This window comes from Brassica napus, chromosome A9, assembly GCF_020379485.1.
Source record: "Brassica napus cultivar Da-Ae chromosome A9, Da-Ae, whole genome shotgun sequence".
NCBI lineage: Eukaryota > Viridiplantae > Streptophyta > Magnoliopsida > Brassicales > Brassicaceae > Brassica > Brassica napus.
In genome coordinates this window covers 4,369,148-4,385,232 of record NC_063442.1, presented here as the reverse complement: position 1 = coordinate 4,385,232, position 16,085 = coordinate 4,369,148, and the positions used below count along the sequence as shown (strand labels likewise).

General features: G+C 34.9%; 2 protein-coding genes across 2 annotated transcripts; one reads left to right on the top strand and one right to left on the bottom strand.

Annotated features, from left to right (window-relative positions):
- Positions 1-144: 144 nt before the first annotated feature.
- On the bottom strand, positions 145-4,722 carry LOC106366087 (auxin response factor 2-like). The gene is made up of 16 exons (XM_013805650.3): positions 4,480-4,722; positions 4,238-4,387; positions 4,032-4,147; positions 3,861-3,956; positions 3,739-3,795; positions 3,500-3,655; positions 3,330-3,414; positions 3,152-3,242; positions 2,902-3,066; positions 2,682-2,801; positions 2,526-2,601; positions 2,275-2,446; positions 1,255-2,186; positions 959-1,149; positions 658-872; positions 145-557 (listed from the first exon to the last, which is right to left on the bottom strand). Exons 2-15 carry the CDS (start codon positions 4,305-4,307, stop codon positions 695-697), a joined length of 2,505 nt encoding a protein of 834 aa, XP_013661104.1. The 5' UTR covers positions 4,308-4,387; positions 4,480-4,722; the 3' UTR covers positions 145-557; positions 658-694.
- Positions 4,723-13,388: 8,666 nt separating this feature from the next.
- Positions 13,389-15,734, top strand: LOC106366086 (APO protein 3, mitochondrial-like). The gene is made up of 2 exons (XM_048739469.1): positions 13,389-13,937; positions 14,574-15,734. The coding sequence occupies exons 1-2, from the start codon at positions 13,525-13,527 to the stop codon at positions 15,400-15,402; spliced, it is 1,242 nt and encodes a 413-aa protein (XP_048595426.1). The 5' UTR covers positions 13,389-13,524; the 3' UTR covers positions 15,403-15,734.
- The last annotated feature ends 351 nt before the right edge of the window (positions 15,735-16,085 follow it).

The following is a 16,085-nucleotide window of genomic DNA, read 5'->3' as shown; positions in this document are numbered from 1 at the left end:
GTGTAAATTACACTGCAATCTAACAAATTTAGTTTGCGTGCCAAAGAAGTTACACAACCCCTGTTCTTTATCTTAGTTGAACTAACCGAAACTCAGATTAAACACTCATAATATTAATAACTAATCCGAATACTCAAAAAGAGGTAAAATCTTAAAAACTTATGTACATTGAGATTAATATATAAACAATAAAAGACTTTTAAGTAATCATTTGATGAAACAAGAAATACATATTAAGCAAAGAACCGAAACCCAGCGCCTCCATCTACAACTTCTCACCATCTTTTCTAATTATAAAAAAGACCCTTCCCATATTCTACCATATAATACCTCTAACCATTTTTGTTTACTTAATAAAATATATATATTTATATTTGATTATTATTAGATATTAGGATGGTGGAAGATGCTAATAACCTAAGTGCCCAACAAAATACTTCAAAAATTGCATTTTTAATACCATTACTTAATAACCCCCCTCCCCCTCCATAATCTCTTTTTACTCTCCAGTCTCCACTATTAAACTCTTCTTGATTTCTGTTCCTACCTCTCTTCCCCTGCGTTACAAAAATACCAAATATTATTTGTATGGTAATCATATGAACTTGTCTCATTGTCTCTCTAGTAACCTGTGAACACATATGTATATAAACATACCTCGGCTTGTAGCAACAGGGTCTTGTCTTTTTTTAGTTTATGAGTGTCCGGCGCTTGACAGTGAAGGATTCGATGCAGACTTGGCGTCCTTTGGATCCGATCCTTCCCCAACAACTGCTTCTTCCTCGCTCCTACAGCTTAGAGTTCCCGGGTTCATCTTCCTCACTTCCTCTTTCGTGTATATGGAGATTTTACGAACCATCCCACAAAACTCCCTGCGAATAAATAAAATTGTGTCAAGTGTTAAAATTGAATAACACATCATATTACAATGACATAAAGAAAAACTGCAAAATCTTACTGCCAAGGATCGTCTCCAACAAGCATCATATCATTCTCATCATCTGTGTAAACTATCAGCCAATCCTTCTTCGGAGCCATCAACTCTCCGTTGAACTCAAACATCCTATCCAATTCAGCTATCAACTCTTCGTAGTTCTGGAACTTTGAGAGATCCACTGACCGGCCAAGTGCAATCCCCTGCTTCTGAACCTTTGCAAAATAAAACCAATGTGTAGTTTTGTTAGTCAAGATTTGCTTCAAGGGTTCCTACAAGCTCATACTTTTTGTGTGGAATGATAGCAAAAGAACTCTCACCTTTGTGCAACTCCTACTTGAATGCGTTTTAGTATGAACGTCCTTCGGATGGGGATGATGATTAGCTTGAAATGGTCTTCCTTGTTCACGTTGATCATTAGTTGATTTCGACCCTTTAGACTGTTCAGAAAGATCCTGAACCTTTGGAGATGTCATCTGCGTAAGCCCCGCAGTATCATTGAAGTTGTTTCTCGGAGACATAGTTGAATCTGTCCCATTCACATTGTTGACCAGAGGAATGCCAAAAAGCCTGCAGTTCCCATCTCTTGACTTTGCCGTCTCCTCTACCATCTTTGGTCGTTTTGTTACATGCTCCCTAGCCTGAGCTTGCGCATGAGCTTGAACCGCTTCCTCGAAATAATTCACAGCACGTGGACGTATTGGCCAGTTACCACCAGCGTTCTCAGTCGTCAGAGAATGAAGCACCGGATATTCTCCATATTTGGCATTGCCTCGCCCACCTTGAAAAGAGGTATCAGATGCCGCAGGGATCTTAGGAGATTCATGTAACGTCAGGGAAAGGCCAGAGTGCATCATCTGCCACTGGTTAGCAAAATAATCAAACTTGCCATCCCGATCACCAATGAATTTATTTGCGGCCACAGAAGGTTGTGATGAATGGTCATAAAAAGGTATCTGTTGACCGGGTGATGGATCTACGTTCGCCCCAAAGCCAGAAAGCAAATCCGTGTAAGCAGAATCATGTCTGCCAGAGGACATCCAGTTCTCATATCTTCTAGAAGCCGAAGCTGAAGCCGAAACCACATCAACCTTGTCATCATCAGCTGAGGATTGCCACACAACAGAACTCTCAGGAGCATCGCACTCTACAGTCTCAGTATGTTTCGTTCTCAAGGTCGGGTGTTCTTGACCTTGCAAGACCCTTGAAAGTCCACTTGCTGGTAAAGGGTCCTTGTTTCCCATGGCTGAGCCTGTTGAGTGGACAATGTATTAGTCTTCCACTTCAAATGAGTAATTTTCACACACTAATATAGTCAGACGCACTAACGGAGACTTTACCTTCTCTTATGAGCATGGAAGAGTCGGGAGATGAAGGAGCTATGTTGGATCTGGGCCTCTTTGGCCTGGGCATGGGAACAGGACTCAAAGCCGGAGGAGCAAGTGCTGGCTCCAACTTCCACGGAGATACCCTATCAGGGCGAGGAATACTAGAAGTCTCATCCCATCTCACCTGCAAGAAAATTAAACATTTAGCCTTCATTCACTGTAAGAATAGTGTCTAGATCTTGCCTACAATATAGGTCATCTACCTTGAGGGATCTCCACTTTGATTTTGCCCACCTCGTGGGGTCAGAGTCTTCAATCCCAACAATTGTGCCAGTGAACCTAATATAAATCAATACAATCTGTGAGGTTCGCCTTCAACAGAATCAGATATAGATACTCAAAAACAGTATTTTTTTTACCTCTGCTCAGGAGCCTCTTCGCCTTCAAATCTCATTTTAAATCTCATGCCTATGGAGTAGTTATTTTTCACAGACTCCATATACTGATCAAACGGAACAATAAACTCAGATGGGCTTGTCCTGCACAATGCATGACCATTTAGTAAGTAACTCGCAGACATCGAACATAAACAAAACAGTAAAGGATCAAAGCTGTGAAGTTAGCTAAACCAAAACAAACCTTGGCTTATAATAGACAGAAAACATGGTTCCTGTAGAAATGGCGTGCCATGCGGTGGCCAATACTCCAAGATGCATGCTGTGGCTCGATATTACAGAAGATGACACATTTCCCTGTTGTCGCATTGCACGCCTTACACCCACACGTAATTCTCCATTCTCACCCCTACAGAAGAATTAGAAATTTGACATCAACGAACAAAAAGATACAAATGTAGTCAAGAACATAATGAGCTTAAAAATCCACAAACCTTAGAAATATAAATGCATCTCCTGCAACCAGCCTCTTGGAGCTAACAAACACGCTCCATCCACTCTGAAGCAAATGCCTTCGTGGTTGACCTGGTAACAACAGAATCACATACATCAACACACAAGAAGATGACACAGAAGTCTGAAGTAACAGAAATAAAAAAGAAGCTAAGATACCTCTGAAAATATGTCTGAAACGCCACTCATTTGCATGCAAATCTTTTGCAACTAACTCTTGAGTAGGAGGCTGGCGTGACATATCCTGAGAGAAGACAAAAGGATGAATTAAACACTAAAATGAAGTCAAATATGTTTCAATACAAATAAGAAGCAAGTGAAACACCAACCAGGGGTGGGAGACATTCATCCGCATGCCGCCTCAGCACAGAAAATCCACCATGCGTACTTGTGTCAGACGCAGTCAAGGTTTTGCAGAACGAGTGCACCTGAAACCTCGGTGGCGGAGGAGGCGGCGCCTCTTTCTCAATCACATTCTCGTCTTGCTGCAAGAAAAAAAAAACAGAAACAATCATCAACCTATACTCCACTCAAAACCCAAGAAACACTAAGAAAACACACAACTCACAATAGCTTCGGGAAGAAGAGTAATCTGCGCATAAACCTCGTCGCTATCAACCTCTGCCTGTAAAACCACATCATAAGCTGACAATTCAAGACTCAAAAAGCAAACTTTCAAGCGAAGGCTACCTTTAAATCAACATTAATAACACGACAAAGGATCTTAGATGGAAGATCATAGAGAGGCATCTGCTGCTCAGCTGCTTGGTTAGTCGATGCCTCCACCTAACCATCAACAAAACGACAAAATCATTAAAGTCACAAGAATTTAGAAAAGAGACGAAATCTCTGAAACCTCACCTGCTCGATGTGACCCTGAGGGAAGTAGAAGACTCTATCATCTTGTCTAGGAACCGTCACGAGCGGACCAGCACAAGCGTGCCACAGCTCTCTATACAGAGCAGCTTCAGCATCCACTAACAACAAATTTAAAAAACAAAAGTCAGTCTCTATAACCAAAAACAAAGCTAAGAACAAAAAAAAAGTCAGAAACGGAGGACTCTCACCAACACGGCTAGAATGACCTTTTTGCCCCTCGCCGGAAACGGCGACGTTTAAGGCCTCAGAACTCGTCATACACCTCAGATCTGTTTCATCTACCCAACGAAGAAGACGAAATCAACAAGAAAAATCTCAGAATCCTTCCGTCTCTATAACTGCAACAAACACAATCATCGCCACTCGTTTAGCTTCTTTTACATTATTACCTAATAGAGCTAACAGAGAAGATGAAACCCTAGAATCAAACCTCGATTTAGAGATACGGCAGCTCCGTGTGCTCTCTCGTTCACTCGTCTTCGTCTTCCTCTGCTCGTTTATCGGGAGTTACAGACGCTTGAACACCGGCGAGAAGCGAAGCTATACCTTTTTACTCTTCTTATCTCTCTACTTTCTCTCTCTTCTTTTTTTTCTGTGTGTTTTCTTATCTTTTTCTTTTCTGGGTCTGAGGCGACCAGAGGCTTAACCAAGAGTAGTCAAAAACCGGCAGTCACCGGTTACTATTCTCCCACACACCGGCTATTCCCGGTTGTAACCATTTCCGGGGGACCAGGGTCCGCGACCTCACAAAGCGATAGACAAGTCACGATATTATTGTCGTCCCTCCCTTATTGTTATTATTATTATAAGAGTAGAAAATATTTAGTAACAAATACTTTATCCTATTTAAAACTGTTTAGCTCTAGATAAAAGCTGCTAATTCATTTGACATATATAGATCATAGCGAAAGAAAAATGTGAACACTAACTAATAAAATTTAAATTTAAAAAAAATTACAGCTCTAAAATATATTTAGAAAAAAAAACAAATAAATATGTATGTTTTTTTTTAGCTCAACACATCTATATGGTAATATATACAACCTTTTAATGAAAAGAAAATTGTTTTGTAAGATAAATCAAAATAAATACCAAAAAAAACTATATCTATTTGCTTGCTATGGTAGGTTAAGTAATATCGAAATCATTACCATAAGCAGTAACTTGTAAAACACGTAGTTGAAAAATTAATCTTCTCTTTTGACCCCAAAGAGGCAAAGACCCATTAAAACCATTGGTTGAAACTTGGAGAGGGATGATTAAAAGTAGAAACTAATGTCTAGATGGTAGTGATATAGATTAGCACGAAATATAAAGGCTGCTTTAATTTGTTACAAGGACTAACGGCGTCAACACGTCTTGCGCACACGTTGGCTTTTTATTGGTTTTGAAGAGATAACGGTGTTTGTGTAAAGACAACGTCAATGGGAAAGGTGTTGTGTTTTTATAGGTAAGTGGCTTTGTCGTGCTGTGAACAGGCAGGTCTGGGTGGACGTAGAGAGAAGTTAATACTAGCTACATGCAGTGCCGTGCGAAGAGTTTCAGGGGCCTAAGGCAAATTTTAAAAATAAACTTATTTAAAACTATAATGAAAACAATTTTGTAATATGATATATCGTTTTCACCAAATACACAAATCTAATCCTGTAAAAGAATAAGTTTATGTATATTAGTCTACTATGTGGAAATGGTTTTTTTAAAAATAAGCCTAAACCATTAGATTATAAATTTATTTTAAATTTTGGGGCCCTAAAAAAATTTATATTAATCGGGGGCCTAAGGCGAATGCCTTTTTCAATACACTGTAGGCACGCCTCTGGCTACATGGCACAAGGGAAGCGCGTTTTAGTATTCTTTAGATATTTTGGGTGTCATTTTCTACGTTCTTCAGGCTATCATGCGCTTTCAGGAATTTTGTTCTCGTGAATCACTCATAGTTTAATCTCTACCGTGCTTTTCTTTTTATGGAAAACAAAGACGTTTCGTTATTGTGTTTTTTCTTAATTAGGTTAAAAGTTACATAATACCAAAATAAAAAAGGATTGTCAAAATTATATGAGCTGCAACTATATAATCGACGTCTAATTGAAACAATAATTGAAAGTGGCGTCTAATTGGAAACAATAATTGAACGTGAGTTTGTACAATTGACGTTTTGTACTTTTGCGTAACAAGTTCATTTAAAGTTTCTTTTGTAACTAAGTTCATTTACAGTTTGTTCGAATTCTCTTAAAAACGTGTTTGTTCGAATACAAACCACGACTGATAGAATTCATTTGGTTTAGGTAAGAAACGAGCCATTCGTCATGCATGTGGTTTGCCGACATGCAGCCATGCCATACTATTATTTCACCTAGTGAAACTATGTAACTAGTGATATTCCATCTATATAATCGACAATTCGATATACCAACGGGAGTCATATTAACATTAATTATATATATACCCTCAACTTCATACCTAATTAGGGGATCATTAAAAAAAAGTGATTTATGCAAAACATTTTATATTATGGAATGTATGGAGTATTATAACTGTAGCATCCAAGACTATTAGAAAACATTTAAGAAAAATTCTCTATGATACCTAAAATTTTTTTTGTCACAAATATAGACATTAAAAATAAAAAATGACCAAAATAAATTTAAATGTTTATCAAAAGAAGTAAATATACACTTATACATTAATTTAAATATTAGGGTTTAGAGTTAATGAGTGTATTTTGGAGGTTTTGGGGATGAGATTTCAAATTTTTAAAAAAAAAATTAAAAAATAAAACTTTTTTTGATCATTTTGGTTATTGAGATCTATTTTGTGACAAAAATTTAAAAATGTCTATTTGAGATAATTGTCCAATATTTAACCTCGCTCTTTTTTCCCTGCATTCAGTTTTTAAATGCCATATTCTTTTTTTTTAACATTAATCACTTCAAAAATTTAACCAAACATTCCGATTTTTAATGTAATGCATGACATAGTAGCTAAATCACGTTGTCTTTTGTTGTTTGTTATCGACCGACGCTACTATAAACTATATCTGTTTAATTGTTAGCATCACGTAAAGCATGAATCATGATTAGAATTGACCAAAGAACAGAGGCGTGCCTATAGTGTTAGCAAAAAGGCATTAGCCTTAGGCCCCCACATAATTTACAAAAATTAGGACCCTAAATTTTTAAGAAAATCCTTAAAAATTGTTTAAACTTATGTTTTCTACTTAACTCAAAACCAAAAAATTACAAAAAAATAGTTTTTTGTTAAGATTATATAAAAGAAAATAACCTTTTATTTGCTCAAGTTCAAGTTTTTTAGTTAATTTTGTTTTCTCAAATTTGTTTCTACCAAAAAATTATATTTCTATTTAAAATAATTTATTTGTTAAATTTAGTGGTGTGAATGTTGATGGTTAGCATACTTTATCCTATTTTAACATATATAAATTAGAATGCTTTTTGTTTTTTTTTTCTTATAATTTGAACATATCTAAAAAAAAAGAAAAAGAAAATGCTTTATAAAAAATGAAAAGTGAAATCATTTAAATACCATAATCATTTTAATGTTATTTTATTTTATTTTTCGATAGTATTTTATATTATATTACAATATAATTAATATTTTGATTATAAATAATTTTTATAGTGAAAATCTAATGCTAAGTCATCGTATTTGCCTCGGGCCCTTGAGAAGATTGGCACGGCACTGCCAAAGAATGTTTATATATATGTATATAAGGCCGAAAATATATGATAATAATAACCAGGATAAATATGAAATCAAAACAATGTTTCTTTTCGAACATGTATTACAGGCAGTATGTGGAGAAAACGATATGATAAACAGACACGGACGAAAATTTGGAAGGAGAAAAATCACGTGTTGGTATGGCACTTGGTAGATGTGTGGTCTGAACGCAACAAGAGTAGGAATCTTTGTCCAACAAAAAGGAAAATCATTTTTTTTCTCTAATTTATGCATATAAATTTATTTATGGTCGTCCTAAATTTTGGAGTCTATGTAAATAATTTAGTAAACATCTTTTTTGAAAAAAGATATATATATATATATATATATATATATATATGTATTATGTATATATATATATATATATATAATTTTCTTAAATTTTTAGATATAGTCAATATTTTACTAGTGTATGTTCAAGACCGCCATGTATTTATTACTAGTATTTTTAATTAAATATTTTCAGTATCATATTTATCATTAAATTTTATAAGTAAAAAATTACTTTTACAATTCTATTTGGTCAGAATTTGAAAGGAAACAATCTTATTTTGTTAAGATTAAAAGAGGATCAAATTTGGGAAAATTACATGTTTACCACTTTCATGGTACCACTTTTCATTTTTACCACCACTAAGGAGACATTTTCAAAAATATATTTTTTATTAAGTGGCAAAAGACTCTTATACCCTTGTAAATAAAAAAAAATAAAAAAAATAAAAAAAAATAAAAAAAATATATGTTTTCGAATTATACTTTTTCAAATTCCAACTTTTTTATAAATTATTTTATTTATTTTTTTCGAATTTGTTTTTATTTTTCTTTTAAATTTCTTTTTGAAAAAAGAAAATTATGTTTGAAACTATTTTTTTAATTTTTTTATATTTTTTTTAGTATTTATTTATATATTTATTAATAATCCTAAATTTCACATTCCAAAAACCTTACCCCACCTCTTAACTCTAAACCCTAAGTCTAGATTAGTTAACCCTAAGAGTATAATTGTCTTTTACCCTTCATTAAAATTGAGGGTAAAAGTGGTTAGTGTAAACATGAAAAGTGGTACTATGAATGTGCTATTTATGACAATTTCTTATCAAATTTCTTTTTCTTTAGGATTTTAGGAAAAAAAAAGTTATTTTCACATAATGGAGTCTTAAACGTACATAACCTTTTCGATACCATTAACAAAGGGTATAAAAAGCTAATTCACCTCTTCCAATTAAAAGAAAAAAATCACATATTTTTAACGTCATGTATATCTATTTTCCTAAAATAAACTATGTATTTTGTATAAAATTTTGGAACATTACCTGGATATACACATTGTGATAGATAGACCTACAATTAGTGCTATATTAAACACAGGCTGGGAAAAGAAAATGGTACATTATCAAAACTGGTTAAAAGATAAGTGAGTAACACGTAAATTCGAAGTTAAAAATACAAATAATATTAAAATTCTTTGTAGTTTATATTACCTGATTTAGCAACTATCGAGATGGTTGTAATAGTAGTACATGCTCACACATACACGTGAATGTTTCCTTTATTGTCAAATTTCTGACACTGATTGTGTAAAGTAAATCCATGTAACCATCTATTTTTTATTTGTTTTTTGTTCATATGTTCTTGATGATCGGTCCATGATGCAAGTTGGAGAAATATGGTTGATGGAAAACGAGCAAAATGTGCTACATTTTGTTGTTGTCTTTCTGATTATTGAGCAAAACTGTTTTGGAATTTGACATTTTATCCCCCCCCCCCCACCAAAAAAAATAAGTTGGTATCTGTGATTATGTCAAACTGTATTCCTCAATTATCAAAACTATACGGCATAATTTGAGTTTCCGTATGCGGTAGAATAACATCAAAGTTTTTTAAAAAATATCATGTCACTTTCTACTGTAGAAACCCATTGCAACAGAAAATATTTAATTGAATTATTTGCTGGCAAAAAGAAAAGGAATCATTCCGTAACACTGTTAATCTGTCATTACCAACCCGTGACAAGATGTTCTCGGGTTAACCTTTAGTCCTTTACACATGATTAGTTTTAAAATAAACAGAGTGGTTGTTGAATTTGCATAGTAAAGGGGCGGGGAGCATATAATTTTGTAATACAAGATAACTTAATTAATGGTAGGCTGTGTTTGATCAAAAAAAAGATAACTTAATTAATGGTAGGCTGTGTTTCGTTGTGCGTATTTATTTATTTATTTAAATGATGCGAAGTGATTACACATGGGACCTATACGTGTTGCCAGATTAAGGAGCACAAATTCAATAATGGGTCACTCTCTCATGCTTCCTCTCCCCTAATCTCTCCCCTCTTTGAACCCTAACCTACGGACCGTCCCTAACTTTCTCTGCTTATTCCAAAGTATTAATATACGTTGATTAACTAATTTATAAACTATTTCTATACTATTTTTTTAATAAACAGTCTTGAAAATGGAACGTTTTTTTTTATTGGAACATATAAAAATCATTTCAGCGCTTAAGTGTTCTGATTTAAATAAATTTTAACCAGGAAACATTTTTTTTTATAAAAAAAAAAGGTTAAACCAGAGTCTATTAAAGACACGTACCTAACATCCGAGTGGAATGTGTAGTCCACGACAGACTCTCTTTCAGGTTTTTTAGAATATGTATCTTTAAAGAACGGATGTTGTATTTAATATGATTGATTTCACGTTGATTTAAATAGGATGGATAGGATATGTTGAAAATTTAGAAGATTCGAGTCAGCCGGTAGGATTTATCAGAAAAAAAGATGATTATTTTTAATCACTTATGCACATATAATTGTAAAGATTCATAGTTGAGTTGAAATACTGAAATATTAAATAATTTATTGAAAAATGATTTACGATATCACACCATTGAAACCAAAATTGAAAGAAATATGATATGATTGAAAATATAGCAAACAAATCTTTAGAATTTTCGAAATTAATGTTTCAACTTTCAACCGTTGCATGGATGGTGAGATTGGCGGGTTAAAGGAACGGGCGTAAGAACCCACTGACATTGATGGATCGGGGTATTACACTATCGATCATACGCCATGTCGTGAGAGCAGACCCCTTTCAAACGCAAGTGGTTCTCACAGGTCGGCCAGACAGAATTACTCGTTTTTCTTGTTTTCTCTTCCCTTTTTAAACCTGCTCCCTATTGAGTTCGGTTCATCTAGTCAAGCATGTTGCGTGAGAGTCGTTTAGGCGAGGAAACGGTCAAGGCCTCACTGCAGATGACGACGTCATGTTTAACGTTTCTCTTGTATTATATTAGAGGATTATCTTCTACTATATTATTCCTTCTTCAACTAATTGTAATAATTGAGTTATAATTTTTGTTAATGTGTCATTTTTATCTATATCGAAGAAAAAGTGAGTATCATATATTAAAGCTGGAAGAAAAAACAAAACACTGACTTTAAAACGGTCCATCCATATAAAGCACCCTACCTACCTGCATCTTTAATCACATGTATTATCGTTTGCAACGGATTGCCGTTAGTTTAATTGTTTCTGTAAAATGATTTTCTAGAATGGTAAGGAAATAAAGTATAGTGCTATCTTTTGATTGTAGTCAATGTAAAAGCACAGTGTTATTTTTGTTAAATTATTTAGTACTTGTAAATCACCCTACATTTTATCATATAAAACATAGAATTATGCGATTCAAACATAATACCAAGACCATTATATATGTTTTTTCTTCGAAAGACTCATAAATTTCTACATAAAGACAGACAAAACACATAACTTTAGCCGACCATGTACGTCAAATGGACTTAAAATCATAGGATAATTAAAATATAGATTATCTTCAGTGTTAAATTAATCCGATGGCTCCACCGGAGAGAACTTCCACACTAACAAGTCAATTAGTAATAACATATTTCATTATCTCTAACCGTTGTCATCCATCAGCCTTTTGATTAAATATATCAATCATATGTATTTGATCGGGTCAAATTATAAAAAAAATACGAGAAGAATAATTTTCTTAACTATCTGTAAATCATAGTGTAAATACGGACTCTTCCCGACCGACAGTGCTTCAATGTTGTCGGCTTATTGTAGTATTTAAATAGTCGCCATAAACTTGAACTCGAGTTACAATTAAAATACAATTATACTCCAAACTATACTATACAACTATGATTACTTATCCACGTTATCATATTTAAAGATTTAGATGCAAGTTTCATCGATAGCGTATCGCTTTATCCATGATTAATTAACACTATACTGTATTTACCATTTTAATGATCAAAGACGTTGTTTAAGGTGTCATTTAATCCAAATCCGAGTGAAACAAACCATTAATGATTAAGTTTAAATTTGAAACTCGAAATCCTTGTTATGCAAAAAAAAAACTCGAAATCCTGGCCTTAGCATCAAACGTTTTAACCCTGAATTATATAATTGTATATTTTGTGCCGTAAAAGATTGTATATTTTGTTAAATTTGAAAATAGCCACTATATTTTGAACTTATACATATTTTAGATGCTTTCATAAATATAAACCCACATGTTGTGGAATTAACCAGAACACACGTTTTTATAATTCTAAACAAATGATTTGTTGTTATTAGTTTATATGTATGAGTTTATGTTTACCCATAGTCGTCGAATTTTCTAAGTTTTGTTTGGCTATGTAAAAGCAAAATAAGAAAGAAACGTGGTCAAACCATGCATTTCACACACTATGTATCTGGGTAAACATTCATGCATCATTTGAAACTTCACACTCTAGTGGGGATCTTCATCATAACCTCTCCATATGAATTTCTTCAGACCCACACAATATTATTTAATTCAATGTCTCTTCGATATCTTTGTCAAAAAAAAAAGTCTCTTCGATAAATAATAACGTAGCAGTTCGTTTAAAATAACATCTTAAGTCTTTTTCTGAAAAATCGTAAATCACGTGGAATGAATCTCCCGGTCCCGAAAATGCAAAACGAACCTTGCCAATTATCTAAATCTCTAAACAATCTTGATAGACATTTTGCTGATTAAAGAGGTTGTTACGTGACCGTAAGTGTTCGGGCTCAAAAGCCCAACAAAAGATGGGCCTACTGAATATATATATCTAGTACATCTTTGGTCTCTGATAGAACATTAACTTCTTAGTTAAATCTTTTTTTTAACCAAACTTGTTAGTTAAATCTTTCTCCAAATCTCGACCAATGTCACGTTTTCACTATGTAACGCAAAAATAGAACAATATTAAAAATGTTTTATATATATTTTGTTAAGCAAATTTCAAAACGAACTGACCAAAATCCGGAATCAAACTACCCAAAATTACTTAAAATTTTGAACTAAACTAACCAAATTTTGAATCAAATTAACTAAACTAACCGAAATTACCCGAATTTAACCAATTTTACTCAAAATTTTAACCAAAACATAATCAAAACCAAAAAACTTCGGCTAAATTAAAAAAAAACTGAACTACTCGAATACTAAAGCGAACCGATTTTTTTTACGGTTGGCAAAATTTTAGTCAAACCGAACTATCCGAACCGAAACACTACCATCCCAACCCCGCATGCCTAGTTCTTAATGTCTATATACCCGAACAACTAAAACAAAACAAATAAAAGACCAAATGCTCATGCTCCTAAATCGAGCATTGGGGGAATTTCATCGAACACCTTGTATGCATCTTTTATCCATTTGAGATTATCAGTACACAAAAAGTTATTGTAGAAACATGCAGAGAAGAAAGCGGATCACGCAAATCTCACTCTCCATAATCAGCAAAACGCGTTTCTTCTCATCTTCTTCCATCAAACCCCTAACCAATCTCGACTTCCCCTACTCAAAAGCCACCGACGATGACGATGATGAAGCCGATCCTCTCTACGCCGACGTGCCCAAGCCTCGGAAGGATAAATCGGAGAGGAAGCCTTATCCCACTCCGATGAAGGAGCTGATTCGCCGCGCCAAGGAGGAGAAAGAGCTCAGGAGATCGCAGCCCTGTCGAGTACTCGAAGATCCGCCGGATAACGGTTTGCTCGTGCCGGAGCTCGTCCACGTGGCTCGCAGAGTTCACCGTTGCCGCGCCTCGTTACTCTCTGGCCTCTCTGCAATCATCCATCACCATGTTCATGTTCATCGCTGCAGGTTACTACTATACTAATCTGAATCATCTAATGAGAGATTGCAATCAGTTTTAGCTTTAGATTGTGGATTCATATAGTCTGTTATTGCTCAGTTTGATCCTTGAAGAAAGAACTTGGAGCTGTGATTAGTTTGTTGTGGTTTACTTGATTGGAACAGATACATTTTGATTCTTGAGATGAAACAACTGAGTTAGCTGATAGGTAGTGAGAGAGAGTAGTAAGAGAAGTCTCTGTTTCACGCAGAGTGTCTTCTATTAGAAGTCTTGGTAAGTATAGTGTAGTCAGAGAAGTCTCTGTTTCACGCAGAGTGTCTTCTATTAGAGGTCTTGGTAAGTATATGAATAAGAGAGATGAGAGTTGTGAGAGAGGCGTGATGAGTCTCTTTGATTCACGAGATCGTGAATGGATCTTTAGGTTATGTATCTATATGAGATTGTAATATCGAAGTTCTTGTATCTGTGTGATGTGGTATTCTTGTTCTTGAGCTGAAACAACAGAGTTAGCCTCAATGCATTTGTTGCATTTGCATGTTTTATGTTATAGTAATGTGTGTTTAAAATGAAATCACAGACTTTAGTCGGTTTTATCTAGTTTTGGAGTTTAAATTCCGGGAGTTAAGAGGGTTCTTTGTTCTCAGATTCTGCTCTGAGGTTCACATTGGTAAGGAAGGTCATGGAATAAGGACTTGCATTGGCCCCGGGAGCGGTTCAAGAAGTGCGACTCATGTATGGAAAAGAGGAAGAGCTAGCGACGTCGTATTGTTCCCAAAATGTTTCCACCTCTATGACCGTGCTGTCAAACCGCGAGTTATCCACGACGAGAGGTTCGCCGTCCCTAAGATCTCTGCGGTTCTTGAGCTATGCATACAGGCAGGCGTGGACATCGATAAGTTCCCAGCGAAGCGAAGATCCAAACCTGTTTACAGCATCGAAGGACGGATCGTAGATTTCGAGGAAGTCAACAACGGGAACTCAGAAACCGCAGTTACTAATTCTACTACTACGGCTACACCTTTACAAGAAGATTATCATTACAGTACAGAGAAGAAGAGCTTGAAGGAGTTAAGCGTTGAGACGATGGACTCATGGTTTGAAATGGTCACAGGGGTCAAGAAACTGATGGAGAGATACAAAGTGTGGACATGTGGTTACTGTCCAGAGATTCAAGTGGGTCCAAAGGGACACAAAGTGAAGATGTGTAAAGCGACAAAACATCAGATGCGAGACGGAATGCACGCGTGGCAAGAAGCGACTATTGACGACGTGGTCGGTCCAAACTATGTTTGGCATGTTCGGGATCCAGATTCTTCTGCTCTTGACAATAGCTTGCAGAGGTTTTATGGGAAAGCTCCTGCGGTTGTGGAGTTGTGTGTGCAAGGTGGTGCACCGGTGCCTGACCAGTACAAGAGTATGATGAGACTCGATGTGGTTTACCCTCAACGTGATGAAGTCGATCTAGTCGCTTGACCTTTCAATGTGATTCAGCATCAAGAAACAATTGATATGAATAAACGAAAGCTCCATATACATATTAGGAAACATAGTTAGATGTTTGATTCTTCTGCTCCGTGCAGCTGTGATCTCACTTCGCAGTTTCGCAGCTTCTCAATAGCTTTGAGGTTAATGCAATTTCAACATTCCCGTTGAGGTTTTGTACCATTAAGGCAAAAATGTTATATAACTTCATAAAAAGTTATAGGAGATGTTTTCTTCCTTTCATATAAACAAAACAAGATTGTGGAATCCATTTTAGTCCAATAGTTTGTTCAAAGATTTAATAATACTTTTATATCATGCAATCTTGGTTTTGAATTCCGTAAACGATTTATTAATAATTATCCTACTATATGCTTATTTATCGTTCATAGGTAAAATTTTGCAAAAATATTTTAATTTGATTGGATGGAGATTTTTTTTTTTTTTGGTTATCTGGTTTTTTCATTAAACTGAAACATGAAGGAATACATAGCTGGGGGATGAAAGGACAATCTCAGAAACTAAACAGGAAGAATACATACATTCTCCAGAAACAAACCAAACTTACACTGACTTCTAATAAGACACAAAGCAAAATAGATCTTAATCCAAAAAGAAAACAGCATTACGAACATAAAACTCAGATGAAACACTAAGCAACCCAAGAACAATAC

What these genes read in the sequence shown, in the direction of transcription:
- LOC106366087 (XM_013805650.3), bottom strand. Translation starts at nt 4,307, where the DNA reads ATGACGAGTTCTGAGGCCTTAAACGTCGCCGTTTCCGGCGAGGGGCAA. An exon ending in GAAGAGGCTCCTGAGCAGAG is followed by an intron (nt 2,602 to 2,681) that starts GTAAAAAAAATA and finishes GATTTATATTAG; the next exon opens with GTTCACTGGCACAATTGTTG. An exon ending in TTCCATGCTCATAAGAGAAG is followed by an intron (nt 2,187 to 2,274) that starts GTAAAGTCTCCG and finishes TCCACTCAACAG; the next exon opens with GCTCAGCCATGGGAAACAAG.
- LOC106366086 (XM_048739469.1), top strand. Translation starts at nt 13,525, where the DNA reads ATGCAGAGAAGAAAGCGGATCACGCAAATCTCACTCTCCATAATCAGC. An exon ending in GTTCATGTTCATCGCTGCAG is followed by an intron (nt 13,938 to 14,573) that starts GTTACTACTATA and finishes CTTTGTTCTCAG; the next exon opens with ATTCTGCTCTGAGGTTCACA.